The 21,138-nt window shown below is 45.4% G+C and overlaps 2 protein-coding genes across 3 annotated transcripts; one reads left to right on the top strand and one right to left on the bottom strand.

Moving 5' to 3' along the window:
• Window positions 1-1,972: 1,972 nt before the first annotated feature.
• On the bottom strand, window positions 1,973-9,242 carry parpbp (PARP1 binding protein). The gene is made up of 9 exons (XM_019893581.1): window positions 9,048-9,242; window positions 7,287-7,442; window positions 6,777-7,019; window positions 6,286-6,546; window positions 5,389-5,543; window positions 4,613-4,793; window positions 3,940-4,062; window positions 2,809-3,019; window positions 1,973-2,734 (listed from the first exon to the last, which is right to left on the bottom strand). Exons 2-9 carry the CDS (start codon window positions 7,434-7,436, stop codon window positions 2,487-2,489), a joined length of 1,572 nt encoding a protein of 523 aa, XP_019749140.1. The 5' UTR covers window positions 7,437-7,442; window positions 9,048-9,242; the 3' UTR covers window positions 1,973-2,486.
• An 89-nt stretch (window positions 9,243-9,331) lies between these two features.
• Window positions 9,332-19,467, top strand: nup37 (nucleoporin 37). 2 transcript variants are annotated; one of them, XM_019893680.1, is made up of 11 exons: window positions 9,332-9,422; window positions 10,051-10,245; window positions 10,572-10,693; window positions 12,954-13,026; window positions 13,797-13,891; window positions 17,046-17,136; window positions 17,298-17,479; window positions 17,570-17,620; window positions 18,120-18,213; window positions 18,443-18,595; window positions 18,692-19,467. In XM_019893680.1, the coding sequence occupies exons 2-10, from the start codon at window positions 10,066-10,068 to the stop codon at window positions 18,554-18,556; spliced, it is 1,002 nt and encodes a 333-aa protein (XP_019749239.1). In that variant the 5' UTR covers window positions 9,332-9,422; window positions 10,051-10,065; the 3' UTR covers window positions 18,557-18,595; window positions 18,692-19,467. The 2 variants fall into 2 exon arrangements, with proteins under 2 accessions (XP_019749239.1, XP_019749240.1); XM_019893681.1 differs by having other exon boundaries at window positions 9,355-9,433.
• The last annotated feature ends 1,671 nt before the right edge of the window (window positions 19,468-21,138 follow it).

Raw genomic sequence — 21,138 nt, 5'->3', positions numbered from 1 at the left:
TCCCCTCCCCTCCCCTCCCCCCATTCACGCACACTTCTTCTTTCCTGCCGCCATCCTGGGTGTTATTTCATCCCGGGAATCAATGATGTGGACCTTCTGCCCCCGTGGTAGTCTGCAAGCTTGGAACATTTGCCCCCCAACATCAACGGACAGCCGAGGAAGAACTCAGCATAACCTGGTGGCATGATTACAGAGATCTGACTTTTTGAAGGGGGGGGCCGAGAGATGGTCCCGTTTTTTAAGTGTCAGGAGGCAGTGGAAATTCACTGAGGCTCCCCGGTGTTGGCTCAGCTGTGGGCTTGAAGAAGCCATGATGTCAGATCCTTGTTTTCCTTGGAGAGCTCCTCATCAGCTGCATTGTTTCCAGGAAAGCGCGGGGGCTCTTCTCGGGGGCAACCCACAAGAAACCGCAACACGTACCTACGGCGCGCTGCGCTCTCTCGCGAAAAAAAAAAACACAAGAAGACGACTGGCGGCGATGAAGCGGTGCTGATGTCACACTTGTGAGGTTTGCCGTGATTGATGAAAATGTGAACAGATGAGCTTTTCTAGGAACGTTTGGAGAACCGCAATGGATGTGGACTTGGGGGAACTGTCGTCAGAACCGATTGAAATATTCTTGGCGCTCGAGGAACAAACGCGGCTTGGGTCGGTGGAGCTCTTTGCACCGAGAACTGAAACATCCCGGGCTTTGGGGAGAGCGACCGTGAAGTAGCAACTCTCGGGTTCGAGACTCCGCTGGCCCGCCTGTCAGGGCCGCGGCTGAAATCTTGCGGAGAAAAAAAAAAAAAAAGGGGCACAGGTAGGGTGCAACGGCGGGAGGCTTGACCTCGAAACATCCGAGTGGGCGGCGTTCGTTATCCGCGCTTCGGCGCGACCGCCGTGCGGAAGAAGGCCTGCTGGTTGGTGAGGCATTCACATCTTTGCGCTCCATAATGAAGCGCCCACCTCTCACCTGCCCCCCTGACACCTATTACAACCGCACAAAGGGGACAAAATGACTCCATTCGGCAGCCCATCAATGGAGGTCCGCCGCTTTCGGGCGACCTTCCGCCCGTCATCTCATCGGGAGCCGTGACGATCCTCGGCCGCGGGCCGTTAAAAACCCGGCCGAGCCGCATCGGGGGCCAAGCGAGCGCTTCGTCGTCCAAGCGACAACATGTCCCGCGTCCGTCACGCGGTTTTGGCCCTGCTGCTCCTCTCCAACCTCAGCGGACGATCGGTCGCCGGCACCGCCGACAAGGATGAGCTGAGCGCACCCGTGGGGGACGACAGCGCCGCCGCCGCCGCCCTCCGGACGAACTGGATGTGGGACGTCGCGGATGAAGACGGAAGCCCAAAAGTGCTCCTGTGGGCGGTAGGTGACAGAAAAGAATGCCATCCTTTTTTCTCATCAATCAGTCTTTTATTCTGTACCATTCCTCACCTTGATGAATTTGCTGTGTAAGAACGTTCTCACAAAAGATAAAAGCTCCACATTTTTTTTTTGTTTATCCTTCAGGGCACGAGGCGGAGAGGATCGCGTTTTCCCGCTCTCAACCAGCGACTTCCTGTGTTGGACGAGCCTCGCTGGAGGGAAAATCCACTTGCGGAGAAAATCGACCGCCGCGACACCGACATCGACGGTGAGTACCCGTCAATGCACTCCCAACAATCCGTAAACCTTACACGCAACGTAGCCCAATTCTTCTGTATGTGTGTGTGTGTGTGTGTGTGTGTGTGTGTGTGTTTTCTCTCCGTGCAGTGTTGCGCTGTATGATCGGACGAGTGTACCGGCCCTGCTGGGGAGGGACATAAACACGGGCCGTCTTCTTGGATGAGAATGCGTTCGGACAACAAGTGTGTAAAAGCAAATAAAACTTTATTGAAAATGAACTGTGCAACATCTTGACAGTGTGGAGTCATCCTTTCAAAACGAGGCTCTCCGGATTGACTTTGCCCCCCTGACATCAAAGGAACATAAAAGCAGTGTGGAGTCATCCTTTCAAAACGAGGCTCTCCGCATTGACTTTGCCCCCACAACAAAGGAACACGAAATCACCCAAAATGGCCTCAGAAGCAGCAAGTGGTACCCCCCCAAAAAAAAGTAATCAAATAATAATAATAAAGTCTCATTTCTATCTGTGTGTTGCCACCGGTGGCGTGCAGAAAGTGTTTGGATCTTAAACTCGACCCTTCTGGCTCTGAATTTCAAAATAAGGCTCATTTGAGCTCCTGCTTCCACCACAAAAAAAGGCAACACAAAATGGGGGGGGGACTCAGTCCCCCCAAATGCTCCTTTTTTTGCAGTCAAAACGTCGATAAACCTCACACGCCTCAAACGGAGAATCTCGGCCCTGAATTTTACAGATTAGGTGCCAACCTGAAGCCCCCACAAGTGTCTCTCGACCTTTCGTGCGCGGCGGCCTGAGCTGCCAAAGCAAGTCTTGCCTAAGGTGACGTTTTGCCACAAGATCTTCAAACAAAATCCTCAAAAAGGAGCCCGGTCAGACTCTGAAGAAGCTGGTCAGTGTCGCCTGTCCCGGTATCGTTTTCTTCTTTTTGGCGGTGCTGCTTTTTACACTCGATTTCACCGTCTGCTTCTTCTTCTCCGGTGGTTCGTTGTCACTTCCCGCGTCCGCCCGCTTCCTCTTCTTTGCCGTCTTCTTCAGCGCGCGGTCCGAAGCTGGAGCTCGGAGCGGGTTGGCGTTCCCGCTCCCGGGAACCGGCACGGGGAGGACCTCGGGAGGTTCGGCTTAACGAAAACATCGGGTTGGTAAAGATGCGGCTGATGTCATAAAGGGGTGTGGCAAAATGCGAGGCATTTACCTGCGGGCGCGGCGCCGCTTTTGGCTTTGGGTGCCGGATGCACGCAGGTGGGAACTTGGCTCGAGCTCGGGAAGTGCAGAACGCGATTGAGGGGCGGTTCTTCCTCCTTCCGGTAGGTGCAGGCAAACTGGGATCGGATGGCTCGCGGTCCCATCTTGTTCCGCGGTTCACACGGCCGCGTGGATGGTCCTGAAACCAAAACTCGGTCCGCCTGCAACAATATGGTTCCAATACACGGCTGTCAAGTGGATGTCAAACTGTTGGAAGCGGGCTAAAGTCGAGTCTCTTCATTTGGGAGCATTTCTACTGGCCTCACTGCTTAGAGTGCATGTGGATGTTACATTCTTTTTTTTGTCGAGTCTCTTCATTTGGGAGCATTTCTACTGGCCTAATGTTCTAATGTTACATTCTTTTTTTTGGGGGGGGTGTTCAATCAGATTTCAGCGTCTCTGTCAGCAAATCTGCCCAGGGCCTTCATCATCAGTGGCGCTGGCCCATGTGATTTCAATTAGCAAATGGGACGCTTTCTCAAAAGGCGTAAAAAAATACAGCAAAGTTGTCACGCAGTTTTTGTTTTTTCCTGTTTCCGCGATGGCAACGTATTCACAAAGTGTTCTCATGTGACAGACTATAATTAGCAGGCGACAAGTGCGCCGCGACAAGAGGCAACAACATCGGCTCGGGGGAAGGAAGAGATCGGATGTCAGATCCTCAGCACTTCTCAGTTTTGCGGTGAGTATTGGCGGGCTCTTTGGACCCCCCTCAACCCCCCCCAGTAGGTGCTCGGATGCCGGCGGACGGTGGGAAGCACAAAGGCAGCTGTGCAAATGCTAAGATGGGAACTTGGAAGTTACACGGGCGACGCCATAGTAAGGAAGCGCCAGGGAGCAATGACAGGAGGCTTCTCAGTTTTGCGGTGAGTATTGGCGGGCTCTTTGGACCCCCCTCAACCCCCCCCAGTAGGTGCTCGGATGCCGGCGGACGGTGGGAAGCACAAAGGCAGCTGTGCAAATGCTAAGATGGGAACTTGGAAGTTACACGGGCGACGCCATAGTAAGGAAGCGCCAGGGAGCAATGACAGGAGGCCAAGCCGTCCGATTCAATTCGAGGTGGCTCGAATCGCCGCCTTACGGGGATTTCGTCCTTTTTAGCGCACGGCTGCGCCGCTGCTTCTTCGTCCAGCAGAGCGAGCAGTACCTTGACTGATTCTCGGCCGCCGTACGCCGTGGCGCGATTCACCGCGTGCGCCTTCGGCTGCGGGCGGACGGACGGATGCGGTCAAGAACCGCTCGGAGTCCGTTTCAAAAATCAAGTCACGAACACGTGAAGAACCGCATTCACCGGTCAACATCCCCGTCCGTAACCACGTACAGAACAAAGTCAAGAAGCACGTCTGGAACCCGTCAAAATCGAAGTCAGGAACCTTGTTCAGCACAAGCCCGAGAAGCAGTCACGAAGAAGTCATCAGCTGAGTTCGGACCCAAGCACCCCACAACCCGTCCGTAACCACGTACAGAACAAAGTCAAGAAGCACGTCTGGAACGCGTCAAAATGGAAGTCAGGAACCTTGTTCAACACAAGCCCGAGAAGCAGTCACGAAGAAGGACCCAAGCACCCCACATAATCAGTCGAGACCCAGGAAAGAAACAGCAACCCGAGTGTCCCGGGACCCAAGCCAAAACCCAAGGCCAACATGTTTTGAGACCCAGGCAGGTCAAGAACAAGTTGAGAGAAAAAAAATGGAGGCAAACAGATCCCACTCAAGAGCCGAGGTTGATGAAAAGGGCTAAGTGGGAGGAGTTACCCTGGCGGGGCTGATCCCGGTCCCGGCTGCGTGAGCGCTGTCTTTCTGAACTCGGTGCAGTTTGCAGATTTCCTCCTCCAGCTGCTTTGCTGTCTCCTGTGCGGCGGAGCAGACGTCTTTGGAGTCACAACCCTTCACCAGAGCTCCCCGGATGGCACACACCAACTTGGAGCCGCACACGCTGCAAGGAGATGGCAAGATAGTCCACACGATGGCCGGCAAATGCAACAATCGAAGATTCAAGTCCAACCCCAAAACCCAAAACCATGTCAAAGAACAGTCAAGATCCAGGCCAAGCGTACGCCAACTTGAAGCGAGTCCAGCTCCCATCCGGTTGAAGTGCTCCCCTCCAGTAAATCCCCCATTTGTCAGACCGTACAAGTACTTGGAGGGAAAGGATCGTCTTCCGTTCATTTGACCAAGGTTACATCTTGGCAAGCACTTTTACCCTATGGAGGGGCCGTGAACTGTCAGCGGAAGACGTTATGACGCACGGTTGCTGACTGTCCGAGTTCATCCGTGTCTCGTGAACCGAGAGCCCCGATGTTTTGCTCCGAACTGTCTGCCCCTCACATGATCTGCAGGCTAAATCATTCCCGATAAGCTCTGCCATATATATATATACACACACACACACACACACACACACACACACACACACACACACACACACACACATTGTGTGCTGTTGTGCAAGGCGGCAGTTTATGACCAAGTGATTCCAGTGTGTTTTTCTTGTTGCCAAGCAGGTGTTGTTTCCAAAAAACATTTGGTACCTGGGATCCGCCGTCTCTCCCAGGATGTCCTCCAGGTGGTCCAGGAAGCGGACGTAGGCGGAAAGGCCCTTGATGTGCTTCCTGAGCGGGTCCGAAGGTGCCGGCGCATAACCCTTCCCGCCTAGCTGAATGGCCCTCACGAACGACGTCACCGCCTGCCAATGTCGGGGGAGGAAAACTTTCGAATGGCATGTCCAAGTCAGGTTGGCCTTAAAATATGATCTCCTCTTCCCGATTTCAAATCGTTTTTTTTTTCTTGATGTTCAAAAATAGCAAATTCCAGTTCCATTATTGAACACAAGTGTTGATCCGCCACGTCTCTGGCATTTGCTTTTTTTACTGCTAATACCAAACGAGCATTGCAACGGGGGTTTTTTTTCTCCCAATTTAAGTGGCCACCCGCATATTTGTGGTTCAGCACTCATAAATTCATTTTTCGTGGAAACCTCTGCTTAATTGTTTTATTCTGCTATTCGTTGGGGGTAGGGAGAGATCCCAAATGGAAAAATCCATCAATAGACACTCACTTGTAAGAAAAAAAAAAGGAAAAAAAACAATGTGGGGGGGGGGCAGCGGGGGGAAGCCCACGATTGCATTGGACAACATCAACAAAATAAAACACAAATAAATTGGGGTTTGGCTTCAAAAAAATGTAATGGGTAGATTACGGAGAAAAAAAAAATCCACAAACGGGTAAATTCATAAATGCCAAACCACAAATATGTGGAGGTCCACTCTCATATATTTGGTCATTTCATTACTTTTCCCCTCATTTCCTTTTGCTGATTAGTGATGTTTACTTGTTTTTAATTTATACATATATATTACTGTCCTTGATTGAAAAAGAAAAATTGCCTTTTTTGAGCACCATATTCAGCGACGACTTTGCTGGCTTACCAAAAACAGTGACATGCCAGTCCGGCCTGCCGCATGTCTCACGTCGGTGAACGTCTGGCGTCCGAGCGCCCGGCTGGGGACATCCAGAGTCCGCGCCAAGGCCAGGTCGTCCTTGGCGTTGACCAGCAAGCTCAGGTAGGAGCAGAAGACGCTTCTCACCGCAGATTTGACCTGCCAGTTGCACGCTCGGGATTTAGCGGGTGGTGTTGACGGGGCGGCCGACACTTCCGTGCTGTCTGCTAGGAACTCGTATAGCTCGACCTTTTTTGGGGGGTGAGGAGAAAACATGAACATTTTTATTTTCACTTCAAGAACATATGACAATTAATGCAGGATGTTGGCTTAATGTGATGATACGTCACAATCATTTAAGATCGGCAGATTCCGATCGAAGCCTCCTCTCCGGCTCAAAAAAAGAAAATACCCCAGAAAGACACTGCGACATGCCTTCAAACACACAGCGGCGCGCCAGGTGCTGGTGTTTGACTCACAGGGTTGACAATATCCCCGGGGGGGTCCGAGTGGTCTCCGAGCTGCCGGCACATGGTGAGGACGTGGACCAGATCCACGGCGTTGGAGCGCTTCAGGAAGGCCTCGTACGCTTCCAGGATGACATCACATCCCTGCTCAGGCGCGACCTCGTCGTCCGAGGGCCGGAGGCCAAGTTTGTCCAGCAGCAAGTGCTTCCATGCCAGCAGGACGTCGCCCAGGGCCGCTTGGAACTCGCCGCCTTGCTGTCGCCGAGAGAGAAAATGGCGAGAGCTGCCCTTTCATCAGTTTTTCGGGTCGCTGCCAGAACGGGGTCACGTGCAAATGTGATGACAGTCAGCTCGAGGCATCACATCAACGCCGGCACGCTGTCAATGAGCGGACGCATTCACGACTGGGAGAGCATTCAGGATTAAATCGCAGCTCTGACACGCACACGCATTCTGAGTATAGATCACTTTATTAGTCCCAGGAGGGCCATTCACATTTAGGGCCAAGTGGTTTGAACTCACCTGCTTATTGACTTGGGCCATGACCAGCTGCAGCACCATCAGCATGGCGTCAGCCCCGTACACAGTCGTTCTCTCAGATTCTAGCAAGTGGTGGCTCTCTCGCCTAAAAATTCTCACCATCTGCTTCAGACGCTCTCCTATATCCTGCATTGTTCCCTGCAATGAGACATAAAGTTGATATGTTATACGAGTGTCATGTGAGCAGTCACTAATTTGTGATGCATTAATAACCACGTTACAAACGAAACAGCTAAATAGGTATCTCGTCAGTTGTGAGTTGACTCACAACTCACCTAAAGCACATCATATTATTGTCAACACACACACACACACACACACACACACACGCACACACACACACACACAGAGGTATAATATATATATATATATATATATATATATATATATATATATATATATATATATATATATATATATATATATATATATATATATATATATATATATATATATATATATATATATATATATATATATATATATATATATATATATATATATATATATATATATATATATATATATATATATATATATATATATATATATATATATATATATATATATATATATATATATATATATATATATATATATATATATATATATATATATATATATATATATATATATATATATATATATATATATATATATATATATATATATATATATATATATATATATATATATATATATATATATATATATATATATATATATATATATATATATATATATATATATATATATATATATATATATATATATATATATATATATATATATATATATATATATATATATATATATATATATATATATATATATATATATATATATATATATATATATATATATATATATATATATATATATATATATATATATATATATATATATATATATATATATATATATATATATATATATATATATATATATATATATATATATATATATATATATATATATATATATATATATATATATATATATATATATATATATATATATATATATATATATATATATATATATATATATATATATATATATATATATATATATATATATATATATATATATATATATATATATATATATATATATATATATATATATATATATATATATATATATATATATATATATATATATATATATATATATATATATATATATATATATATATATATATATATATATATATATATATATATATATATATATATATATATATATATATATATATATATATATATATATATATATATATATATATATATATATATATATATATATATATATATATATATATATATATATATATATATATATATATATATATATATATATATATATATATATATATATATATATATATATATATATATATATATATATATATATATATATATATATATATATATATATATATATATATATATATATATATATATATATATATATATATATATATATATATATATATATATATATATATATATATATATATATATATATATATATATATATATATATATATATATATATATATATATATATATATATATATATATATATATATATATATATATATATATATATATATATATATATATATATATATATATATATATATATATATATATATATATATATATATATATATATATATATATATATATATATATATATATATATATATATATATAATTTTTATCGTATGCTACTAACCTGGTCAATTCAAACTCTAAAGCACCTTCGACATCCACAAAGTAGCTGATTTAAAATTTTAAATCACTGATGACGTCTGTGCCTCCGAACCAATCAACTTGCAATAGATGTTTTGGCATCTCGCTTTTCGTCTAACGTTTAATTATTAACATATGTTACACCTTAAAACATGTGGAAATTAGTTTAATAGGTAATATAAACTAAAATGACAACTTCTGAATCTGCATTTCAACGTCTTTAATTTATTTGTTCCAGAAGCGTTCCCCCCGAGTTTCGTCCACAGTGGTCCATTCCGAGTAGAACCCGGAAAACGGTCGAAGACAGCCCCCAACCGCGCTGCGTTTGACTCGACGGGAACCGCCTGAAAGTAAAAAGGTGACACATGAGTACGTCTCTTCTCTGCTCTTTGTATTCGGTCGAATGCGAGCCTTTTCCACTCAAAATAAGTATATAAAATGAGGTTTTCAAGTTGTTGGACCAAACGTTAAAGTCGTTGTGAGCTGCTCCTTGTGCCACGTGTTTTCACTCCTATAACTAACTGAATTAAAATGTCGTTTAAGGTTCACCGTCGTGTCTATTAGCCGAGCTGTTTGTAATTTTGCGATGTAGGTCATTTGTTAACGCCAATGGTGAAAAGGCTGAATTTTCCGCACACATCTTATGTTATGCTCCCCAATGAATTGATATATGACGACATAAAGTCTTAAAAATGGAAATGTATTTACAGTAATGTTAATGGACACACAAAATGGCGTCGAGAGACACGACGTATTTGGAACGAAATGTTGCCTCTCATTTCTGAGGCTCCGGATTTGTTGAATCTTTCAAGTTTAATTTGTTTTCATTTTTGAAATGTATTGACATTATAGTCCAATGATGAGCAAGTCTTATTCTTCATCAACCTGCCAAATTATGTTGATGATAACAAAGATTATTCTTATTTTAGGAGAAGCAGAATATAAAATGAATTCATTGAATTGTATTTTTAAATGATTCCTTCCAGTGACAGTGTTCCAAGATGAGCGTTGCCAGGACACTTGGCGCAGGGGACGACGCCAGTCGGGGTCCCACCTACACAGTGCCGTGTGATGACTACGTTCACGTAGTGGAGTTTAGCCCCTTCACGTCAGGCACGCCCGCCTCACTGCTGGCCTACGGCTGCAACCAGTACGTGGTGGTGGGCACCTGCCTCTTCCAGGTGAGGCATTGGACATCTTCTCTTTATAGTATTAACACATTTCTGTGATTTCCCTAAAGATATTTACAGAATGTGGTTAATCTGATCAAGTTTCCGGAGCCTATTCAAAGTTGTACATTGGCTTACATCGTCAGTGTCATTCCTTAATTTGACATCTCTGACTGACAACCATGTTATGCATTTGTTTTTACAGTATCTTAGGTTTTCCAGTGATGGATGATGAAAATGTTTTTGTTCTGTGGATGTTAATGCAAGTGAATTCTGAGTGGGGGGAAAAAAAACTTGTACCCACCTCCCCCAATCCTCACCATGAAATATTCCCTCAGGAGGAAAACATGAACATGGAGGGAGTCGAGTTCAATGTCCTCCGTGTGTTCCATCACGATTCACGAGTAGACACGCTTTCCTGGAGCCCGGAGTCCCGCCTGGACAGGATTCCCACAATCAGGTACCGGGGCTTTTCTCGACTCAAACTTACAAATGTTTGCGATACAGGCTAGTGCCGCCCCATCGCTGTGGTGTCATGCTGCAATTTGCAGTTACAAATATGACCCACAGCTCCCCCTAAAAAAAAACCAAAAATCTTGTTGTTTTTTTTTTTTTTAAAATCAGGAAAATAGCACACTGTGATTTTGACTTTTTTTTTTTTTTTTTAAAAATCAGGAAAATAGCACACTGTGATATTGACTTCATTTAATAACATGGTGAAATGAAATGTCAAGAATTAAGAGCTGTATCCTGAGTAATTCATTGCGACTCTTGGTACGCAAGGCTTAACCGCAATACAATAGTCATTAAGACACAAATGAAGACGACTTTCACCGCTACAGTACTCTTGTGATTCAGTCGACTGCACTAAAAGTCGTGCTTTGCAGGGGCGAACGAATATATGCCTCTGAGAATTGCTCTGTTGTCCATCGACGTGTTCATGTGCCATTTGTGTCCATAGGTCTGTTACTAACAGGATCACATGCATTGTGCGTTAGCATTCAGCTAGCGAGAGGCAAACTTGTGTGGTTGTTTTTAAATAGATGTGTAATTGTCAGACGCAGGCAGCCCTGGATATTCCGTGAATGGCGTATTGAAGCCATTCACGTCTCTGTCGGCGTTACGTAAGCGCACATATAAGATGTCAGACAAGCCTCGCCGTGTCCAGGTCATGATTATTCATTCATTCATAATTCCATCCAGGACAAGCAGCGGCTGTGTTGAAGTAGCTACCGCTTGCTGCCAAGGAGCCGCTAACGACGCAATTGTTCGACAAGCGCGCTTTCCCTTCCACTAATTGCCCGGCCGGGTGGGACGGTCCCGCTGTCCAAATGTCGTCGTTGCGTAACGGCGAGGCCCTGCGGCGTTCGCACCACCGCAGGCCAAGCCGCGGCCAGGCGCTGTGACGTGCGCGCGTGTTATTGTGCGGAAGACTCGGCGCTCGGGTTCCATCGTCGCGCGTAAGCTGCCAGGAAAGCACTCAGGCAGGGGCCTCGCGCAGGCTGCGAGAGGCCAGCCACATTTGGAACAATACACAAGGGCGTCCAATGCGGGAGATGCGTTCAAAAGAAAATAAAGCTCACTTTTGACTTTTGGTTGACATATTGATCATTTAATATTTGTAAACCGAGCCTGTGTCTTATTCTCTCGTTTTTTTTTTTTGATGGGTATTTTTCCTGGTATTTAATCCATTAATATGGAATGTATAACCTCTTCAAAAACATACACAATTACCGGATGAAATGTAAATCATGAAAGGGGAAGTCAAGTCCAACATTTTCTTTACATTCAGATGTCATATGTGCCCCCACCTGTTTTCTGGGTTTTGGTCATGTGACATTGATTGGCCTTCCTCGCCTTGATGTCATTTTCAGCCGACAGCAAGCGGCAAATTGGCCGCTTCCTGAGATGGATCAAGACAGGCGGATTTTGCTGCGTCTTTGGTCTTCCGCCAACGTGTACGGACCGGTGGTGGCGCATACAGTCCAACGCATGATTGGAAAGAGATTTTTTTTTTTTTTACTTGCCTTCCCCGTTAAATATGTTGGAATATGTTTTCATATCCCGAGGGGAAATTGAATTCATTCTTTTCCTGTGTTGCGTTTTTCCGAAGAATCCACCTTGCCTCAAAGAGGAGATGACCAGGTGTTGAGTCATTGAAATAAAATATTGGTCTTTTTTTAAGCTCACGGCACCGAAGACCCGACTCCAGTTTTCCCACATTTGGACCTATGCGCGTCGGTTGGAGTGTGGTGCGGCACTCCGCCTAATAGCAGCTTTATTTGAGCTCGTCCCATTGTTTGACATCCATCACTTTGCTTTGACAGTCTTCCTCATAACATCCTAATGTGCGGCCCGCGCTAATATCCTCTTGTCTGATTTGCCGTGGCACGCCTTGCCAAGTCCCACAGTTCGCGCGTGTGTGTGTGTGTGTGTTTTTCCTGTCACGAGCCAGTCAGTGTAATTGTGTGAAAAATAACGCAGGGCCTGATTAGAGGGAAGCGGAGGAGGGAATCCTTCTTGTTTCTCTCCCCTGTTTACATTAGTGCGCAATTACAATCTCCCTTGCAGCCTTATCCAACGTTCTACCACAGACACACAGATGCATACGCACAGAGTACATGTTTGGTGCGACATGATTCTTTTTTTTTTTTCTTCCTCTTCCCCACTTTTGCTTATTTTTGTGTCGTTTTCACACGGCGGCTCCCGTGTCTTTGCAGATTTTGCACGGCCGCCCCCGACAGAAAAATCTGCCTGTTGACGTCGGACCTTCAGGATCGACACGAGGTCAAGGTACGGCGGCTAACACGCAGGAAAAATCAATCAATAAATAAATGAATAAAATAATTGAATGGAGAGTAGTTCAGTTCGGCAAAGTGAGGTTTCCTAAAGCCAGCTGTGTGTTTTGTTTGACATTCCAGGCATACAGTTTTTGTGATGCTTTGAAATAATCCGTTGTACTCAAAACACTCTTCGTAAAACGGGCTTTCTCGAGTTAAGGGAAAAGAAATGCCATTTACCCGTTCCATTTTGGTAATGCGGTTTTTAATAAGAAAAATAGCTTTGTAATATTGTACTTTTTCAAAACACACTTCCTTCTGGTGTGTGTGTACCTTGGCCACCGGGGGGCAGTGTAATACAGAATAGATGTACGGGGGTACTCACAGAGACGGTCACAGCTCCTCAATAAGCTGCAGTAATATTAGTTGTTCTTTGCCGAGGATAAAGAATACGCGCCACTTCGTCTTATGTCTATGTGTATTGATGCACCGTTTTTGTGAATTGCAAACGATTGCATTTTTTAAGTTTGTCATCCATAGCATTTCATTATTAGCTTATTATTACCGACAGGCTTATGAAATGGGAAAAAACCTGCATTGAGGGAAGCGAAGGAGGCGATAGTTTCCTCAAAATTCCCTGGAATCTCAAAATGTTTCCACTGACGTCATTGGCCACAGTGGGAGAAGCCAGAAAATTCCCCGCGGAAGTTGTCCAACCTGACCATGCGAAGTTTGCGTGAATGCCGTATGCTAACACTTCTTGTCTTGTGTGTTTTTCATGAGGTGATGGAGGGCCACAGCAGCTACGTTAACCATTTGGTGTTTGAGCCCACCGAAGGGAAACAAATCGCTTCCGTCAGCGATGACCACACTTGCAGGTCCGACTGGCTTTTCTTTCTCTTTTTTTTTTCTTTCTGTCTTTCTTTCCGCTGCGTTCGCTGCAGTACGTGTGTTTGGGGCCCCCGGCTTCTGGTTTAGAGTTCTGTTCTTCTTCTTCTGTTACGGGTTCAGAAAGTCCCGGCCGTTTTTCCACAGTGAAACGTGACGCTAAGCACAACACGCTCCGCTGTGACCGTGCTTAAGCGCCGAGCTGTTTTGCGAGCTAATTGCTTAAATATGGAAACCCAATTAGCTGCAGAAGCCCCCATCCCCCTCTTTTTGAGGACGAGCTGCGTCATGAGCAAAAAACAAGCAAACAAACAAAGAGAAAAAAAAGAGCATGCGAGGAGCAGTAGCAAGGGTCACCTCCGGGACACGCCCCCAGAGAGGGCCCCATGACGGCCTTTCTTGGGCTTGTCAGCGGCTTTTTAGCTGCTTGTTTTGCTGCTAATGTTTCCATCCACTCTCTGCCGGAGTGCAAAACCACAGAGCAGCACATGACACATGGGGGGGATGGATCAAGCGCCTTTTTTTTTTTTTTTTTTTTTTGCACCCCACGTCAAACTAAACCTTCCAATCTACCAATTTGTGACTCGTTCTCTCTGGTGAAATGTTACTTTTACGAGTTGTTTGGGAAGTGTGTTCGTCACAGTTATCATCTCATAAAGTCAAACGGCTATAAACAGCTGAAGCGATTATGGAGATGAAACGTAATTCTCTGGTCAATGCGCCTCCAAAATTCAAGTCGTCATAGCGCGAGACTTGAGCACATCTCATGAGATTTCGCCCCATGAGAGAAACAATGGTCATGAGAATAATAGCTTGGATTTATGTGGTGCCTTTGAAGAGACCCGAGGACGCTTGATCACTGCCAGCCGTTTTACAACGTTTTGATTCATCTGTCAAGAACCACAGAATATCATGTTCTGGGACAATATGAGCACTAAACCTACCAAAAGACACTTCTTCTTTCACCAGAAGAAGAAAAATATCTTGCATTTTCCATTCTTTCGTAATCAGCAGGAGAAAATGAGCCCCCCAGCCCACCCCCCAAAAAAATTCTGACCAAAAAGGCGATCAGAACAGTGACTTGGTCTCGAATATTTTCTGCTTTTGCAATCCCCCCCAAAAATAAAACAGCAGAATCAAGACTGATGCCAATCTAATTTATTTACAAATGTACAATAGAGAAATGCACTTTTTTGTCGAGCGTTTCCGTGCTAGCTCAAACATGTTCCGCGAGCTGAGGAAATGACGGCGGCGTTTGCATGGCACATATGACTTTTTTGAAATGCGATCGCGGTTTATCATCGCCAAGCCCCAGCAGCTCTGGGAACTCAGACTCTCACGTCGTCCTCCTCCTCTTGAGACTTTATACTTGCTGCATGCCGCCCTGACAAGCAGTCGGTGGGACAAAGCGCCATCCCGAGAGCAAAAGGGGGAATGACATGTTCCGGCTGGCATTCTGAGGTGACTGGGTTCACTGTCAACAGCTGACAGGCACCTGCTGCTGCTGCTGCTGCTGCTGCTGCTACTACTGCAGCACGGTGCAACTCTGAGCCACTTTTCTCCTCTTCCAAGGCACTTCAACCACATCCGCTGATGTTTTTGGACACGTCAGCCCACTCAAGTGGCCCAATAACATGACACATTTCAGCACTCTGAACAGTTTGAATCCATATTTTTAAAAAAAAGATTCACTGCCAAGTTACTTTAATTGGACAAATTGGATTTTTGTTGACAATTTTTTTTAATCACGGTGCCTGCATGTGGTTAAAACCCAGATGTTGGGGTGTTCACCGCTTCAGTACTTTTTGCACAATTGTTTGGCGGCGTTCTTCAAAACAGGTCACAGACGCTTCAATGAAGTTCACTTCCACTCGTGTGCACTTTAGGTTCATTGTGATTAATCTGCCAACTTTGTTGTGAGGACTGCTCATAGTTTCTCTTTGGTATGTAGTACATTTCCATGTTTTCTTGCTCCGACCTCAGATGTCCTTTGGAGCGTTCTGAGCGATGTAGCGTTCAGCAGGTCAGCGGTGTCATGTGTCTTCTAGGTTTTTTTTTTTTTTTCCCCTTCTCGCTGTTCATGTTTGTCCACGGAGCCCCGTTTGAAGGGTAGCGCGGTGGACCGCACTCTGGCGCCGGTCGAGCAGTGTGCAACGGTGCTTCTCCTTGGCTGGCGCTCTGCGAAAATCAGGCCAAGTCATTGTTTTGCTCCTGTGGTCCTGTGTGTGTGTGTGTGTGTGTGTGTGTGTGTGTGTGTGTGTGTGTGTGTGTGTTGGGGGTGGGGGGGGCATCCAGGAATATTCTTGCTGGGGGATAAAACTGAAGTATTTAGTGACCGGCCTCGGCATGAAATGGGGCATATCCGCAAAGGGGCTGACCTGGGAGGTCCCGTGCGAAGTGACCTCCACCAGTTCCCTCCACCAGTTCCCCTGTGCCCCCCCCCCCCCCAATTTGCCCTCCTCTCCACCTTTCCTTATTCCGAGGTGGTTAACCAAAGATCCATGTCCCTCGGAACCACAGCACTCCTCCTTTCTAAGTCCTTTGTGACGTCGCTTTTTGTGCACGCGTGTGGTTCTTAGCTGCTATTGCTGTCACAACCCCCCCCCCCACACCTTTGTGATTGTCATTTTCCAACTGTAAAAGTAACTTGTTCTGCAGTAAAGTCATCAAGTCCATAACGGCGCTCGACGTCCAAATGGCTGCAGCGCTTCCAAGTGTCATCAGTGCCATAAAATGGGAGTGCCCGTATCCAGAGCAAAAGATTTTGGCTTGCTTTTGAACCATTATAGCAAGGAAGTCCAACGTTTTGTTTTTTTTTTTTTCTTTTTTCTCCCCTCTCTCTGAGGACCACATACAGAAAAAATCAACTTGTTTATCAAACATGCTTTAACCAGTTCAAGCTAAAACAAAGGTGTCTATTGTTTAACTTTAAAACATGATGTTGCAAATGTGAAAAGATTTGTAATCAACATGATTAAATGCTTTTAAAGAAGTGTTGCAGTTTGTATTGTGAAAAACACAACACAACCTTCCAACGGTGACCGTGTTAAAGGTTATGATTAGATCATGCAGCAGCCCACTAAAATGTTTGGGACAATGCATTTCCACCGGCGCAAAATTAGGTGACGTTGTGATTTCTCGCAGGGTGTGGGACCTGGATGGAAATGAGAGCGCCATTTTCAGACTCCGCTCTCCTGGTATCAGTGTGTGCTGGCACCCGGAGGAAGTCTTCAAGGTAGGCGCCGTTAAGCCTTTCATGCACATTGGACAGCTCATCACAAGCATTTGTCTGATTGTGACGACACATGGATATAGAAGAAGCGGTTTTGCGTATTTCAGGAGCTCGTGAGTTGCCGTCCTCTGTAGTGACTCTGAGGTCTGTGTTGTGGCTCTCAGCTGATGGTGGCGGAGAAGAAAGGCACCATCCGCTTCTACGACCTGGTGAGCCAGCAGGCCATCTTGTCGCTGGATTGTGGCCAATCGCCACTCAGCGCCGCCGACTGGTGCCTGGCCAACACCATCAAAGTGGGCGCGGTGGCGGGCAGCGACTGGCTCATCTGGGACATCACCCGTTCCAGGTCACGCCCGGGCTAACTGCGTCGCGCGACCTCCACTGCCGACAACACCAAGGGAACTTGTGGTTTGGTTTTGTTTCCACCGGTTCACAGCTACCCCCAGGAAAAAAGGCCGGCGCATCGAGATAAAGCCCAGCAATTCAAGTAAGAAACATTTGCTGCCCAAAAAATGTCCAAGGAGATATTTGTACCTGCTCGCGCCTCCTGTTTTTCCCCTGAACCAGCAACTCCCGGTCCCACTTATTTCACGCACAACACAAGTGGAAGAACATAACTCTTTAAATACGCTTCCTACGGGATTCAGCTGTTATGTTTGCTCAGCTGATTCTTTCGAGTACAGCCTGTTTTTAAGGGCTGGGCGGAGAGTCGTAACCTCCTGTTTATGTGCTGGATTCAGTGCGGGTAAATTGAAAAGAAAGGTGCAACAGCGTGAAAATACGCACCAAAGTATTTTGTATTTTGGAGCTACTGTATATCAACCCGGTGGTTGTGGACGTCAGCCTTCTCGACGGGCTCCTCCTATTTGCATGAATAGCAGGTAAATATGCTGCCACCCTTGAACTTTTTCCAACAGCATGGATGTAACTTTTAATTAGTGAGGAGATGCATTTCACCAATAAACGTGTTGGTCTTCCGGTGCCAGGTGGTCTCGAGCCCAAGAGAACCTTTTCGCGACCACCGGATGTCCCGGAAAGGTCAGCAGTCAGCTGCTGATCCACCATCTCGGCCACCCGCAGGTCAGTCTTGGATCCATCAGCTTTCTATTCATTTTTCCCAAAACAAACTCCAAATGCGGGCAGACCAAATCAAGATACCACTTGAAGACACATTAACACTTGATTACACCTTAAAAACAGTTTTTCTACATTTTATTTGTATTAGCTTTTAGAATTGGTTTGTACTCGCGCCCGGCCGATATTAGCCCTTTGTGAATCGGCAACAAAATCTTTTTTCTTTTGAACCCAGCCGGTGACAGTGGGTTCAGTGCCGGTAGGCTCGGGCCTCAGCTGGCACCGCACGCTCCCGCTCTGCGTGATCGGCGGCGACCGAAAACTTTGCTTCTGGGTGACGGAGATGTAGCGTGTAGCACGTGTTCTCGCCTGTGCTGCTGTTCTTGTGGTGGGTTCAATAAAATATTTTTCTGAGTAGATGTGGCGTGTGCATGGAATTCTGTGGACATGTTGTATTCACTTATTTTTCCCTCCTCCCCCCCGGCACTTTTTTTTTTTCTGACTCTGGTGTCAGCCTCACCTCATCTCTCTTTCCCGTGAGCACTGACGTGGCAACTTCTCCGCCAAGGCTCTTCACACAGCAGAATTTCCTCACACTCCACACGAGTGAGATTTTATTGCCTAGGCACATTGTGGTTTTCTCCCCCGAGGTGTGCAACCCGCTTAAAACTTCCTATATCTTCTGCATTTTTTCCATCCCCCAGTGTCATAACTCATGGCGATATACGGTTAGCTCTCGGCCAGTCAGGTGCTTGGCAGAGTATCATCCGGCTGAGGCGCGGTGTGGTTATCCAGGCGCTTGCACATAACTCAGCCTGCACCGTTTTGGCCCGCTAAGTTGTGCCAAAAGAGCCGCAGTTCAAAGGCAAGGCCCCTGTGCCAACACCAGGCCGCCTCGCCCTCCATCCATCCATCTTGCCGATTTCCCGGCATTCCCCACCCCGTGACACATCCTGAAACGGAGAAATTTGCTGCATATTTGCAAGATCTCCTCCACGCGCTGTTAAGCATAGAACCACCGCAGAGAGGCTAAATCATCCATTGCCTTGTGTTCAATGCAGGGGAAGTGTGTTGTTTTACCTTGATGCGGGGAAAAAAAAAAACCCTGGGCCTTTCGGTGAACTGAGTAATCCACAGTGTGCCAGTGACAGAAACCTGGGAGATCCGAATTTGTCGTTTACCTTTCTTGCAACGGTGTTCGCTTCCAGTTCAGAGGAACTCTTCAGATTTGAAATAAGTGTTTCTGCAATCATATTGAAAGAATTTATTGAGAAGCTTTCCGGTCCTTCCGTTTCTTAGCAAAGTCATGAGAGAGCTCGAAGCGAATTTCCAATGAGGGGTATTGGGGTGAAGGTAAAAAATGATCGATTAGCCTCGGGGTATGGTACTTTCAGGGGAAAAAAAGCATCGACCCAAACATGGTATGAGTCGACTGGTATCAGAGTCACTGTAAACCTCTTGCCTCCCGAATCCATTTGTTAGCATGACGACTGAAGCTCTGCACAGATTTCCAGTGTAATGTTGAAGGTGTGTTTGGGTTTAGATCATGGATTCTCTCCAAACATTTATTTGTCTACTTGCTGAACAAAAGCACCGAACCCCAATGCAGGTAGTTCTTATTAGTAGCACAAGCAGAAAAATTGGCTACCTCCCGTGTCCTGTCTTAATTTCTTAGCGAAAGATCAAAACATATTTCGAAGAAATTGAGATGTCTTTGGTGTAGCTCAACGTTCTTTGCTAACAACAACAACAAAAAAGAGATCAACTCGAACGAATTTTGAACCTTCTGCTCTCAACAGAAGACACTTTCAACCTCTTGCGTCCTCAGTCCACTAGTTAGCATGATGACTAATGCTATGAGCAGATTTTCACCAAACTGTTTGGGATGGCTCCAGGGTACCGCCCATGGCTTGCTTGATCCTAAACTTTCACAAAATTTGAGCTTGTTGGCGATGAGCGCTCTTGCCAGACCAGTCCCGGTCGAGGATTATTCGCCCTTTAATCCATCTGCACCAAGGCGCTGCGTGGTTCACGGTCTCCTAGGGAATCATCTTCCCGTTCTTGACATCTAATTAGCCTCCGACGACGACGCAAGGCCTTTATAGACCCTTCGCTCTTCAAAAACCAGTACGTCAGCCTCGTATGTTTCTTGGCCGGGGTGCTTCAAACCGCCGCCCGCGAAGCATAACATGCTACCGCTCTTCGCGTATGTCCTTTTATGCTTGAACCAGTCCAATGCGGTCACCGCTCGGGTGTTTGCTCTGCTTCTGGGGGCAAGAGGTGCCAGAGCAGCAGCTGAACACAAGCCAGTGAGCCATAATGGTCTGTGCACACTCTGAATTGAATGTTTTCCAAATGCGATCAAACCTCTCTTTGCACACTGAGATGTTTTCTCCCCCTGAAATATGAGTTTGTGAGTCTTGCAAGCTCCGCAGGGCTGCCACGAGGACGCCATCTCCAGGCTGAAGGGAGGAACTACACGGATGCATGTAAGTCGTGACCTTGTTTCGACAAGCCTCCATTGATCCTTAAAAATCGTACTTTCTACTAATTGCTGCCGTTATTTATTTATTTTTTTCCATCTTAAAACTTTAAGCTCCACAAGAGCGGCGGCGCTAATGAGCAACATCATACGAAGGCGCGGAGATTACAGCTCTTTGAGGCGGGTTTTTGGTCTAATCTCGCGTCCCGTTTGCTGTGAGTGTTTTCCCACGATGACGTATGAATATGTCAACAAAGTAAAGTTTGGAAAGCTGAGGCAAGTGTCCTCTTATTCGTCCTACTGACGCCCGACTAAAAAAACTTCCGTCAAAGTGATATGTGTGTATAATGTGTGTACTGTATGTGTGTGTGTGTGTGTGTGTGTGTGTGTGTGTGTGTGTGTGTGTGTGTGTGTGTGTGTGTGTGTGTGCGTGTGTTAGTGCGTCTGTG

Source organism: Hippocampus comes, unplaced genomic scaffold, assembly GCF_001891065.2.
Source record: "Hippocampus comes isolate QL1 unplaced genomic scaffold, H_comes_QL1_v1.1 scaffold161, whole genome shotgun sequence".
In the NCBI taxonomy this organism is placed as follows: Eukaryota; Metazoa; Chordata; class Actinopteri; order Syngnathiformes; family Syngnathidae; genus Hippocampus; species Hippocampus comes.
The sequence above is the reverse complement of the archived record's forward strand: the minus strand, read 5'-3'. Positions and strand labels throughout refer to the sequence as shown.

Excerpts from the sequence above, each read along its gene's own strand:
- parpbp (XM_019893581.1), bottom strand. The coding sequence starts at position 7,436 with ATGCAGGATATAGGAGAGCGTCTGAAGCAGATGGTGAGAATTTTTAGG. Across the intron at positions 7,020-7,286 it reads TGGCCCAAGTCAATAAGCAG|CAAGGCGGCGAGTTCCAAGC; the intron begins GTGAGTTCAAAC and ends TCTCGGCGACAG. Across the intron at positions 3,020-3,939 it reads CTAAAAAGGACGAAATCCCC|GCGGACCGAGTTTTGGTTTC; the intron begins GTAAGGCGGCGA and ends ATATTGTTGCAG.
- nup37 (XM_019893680.1), top strand. The coding sequence starts at position 10,066 with ATGAGCGTTGCCAGGACACTTGGCGCAGGGGACGACGCCAGTCGGGGT. Across the intron at positions 10,246-10,571 it reads TGGGCACCTGCCTCTTCCAG|GAGGAAAACATGAACATGGA; the intron begins GTGAGGCATTGG and ends ATATTCCCTCAG. Across the intron at positions 13,027-13,796 it reads AGGATCGACACGAGGTCAAG|GTGATGGAGGGCCACAGCAG; the intron begins GTACGGCGGCTA and ends GTTTTTCATGAG.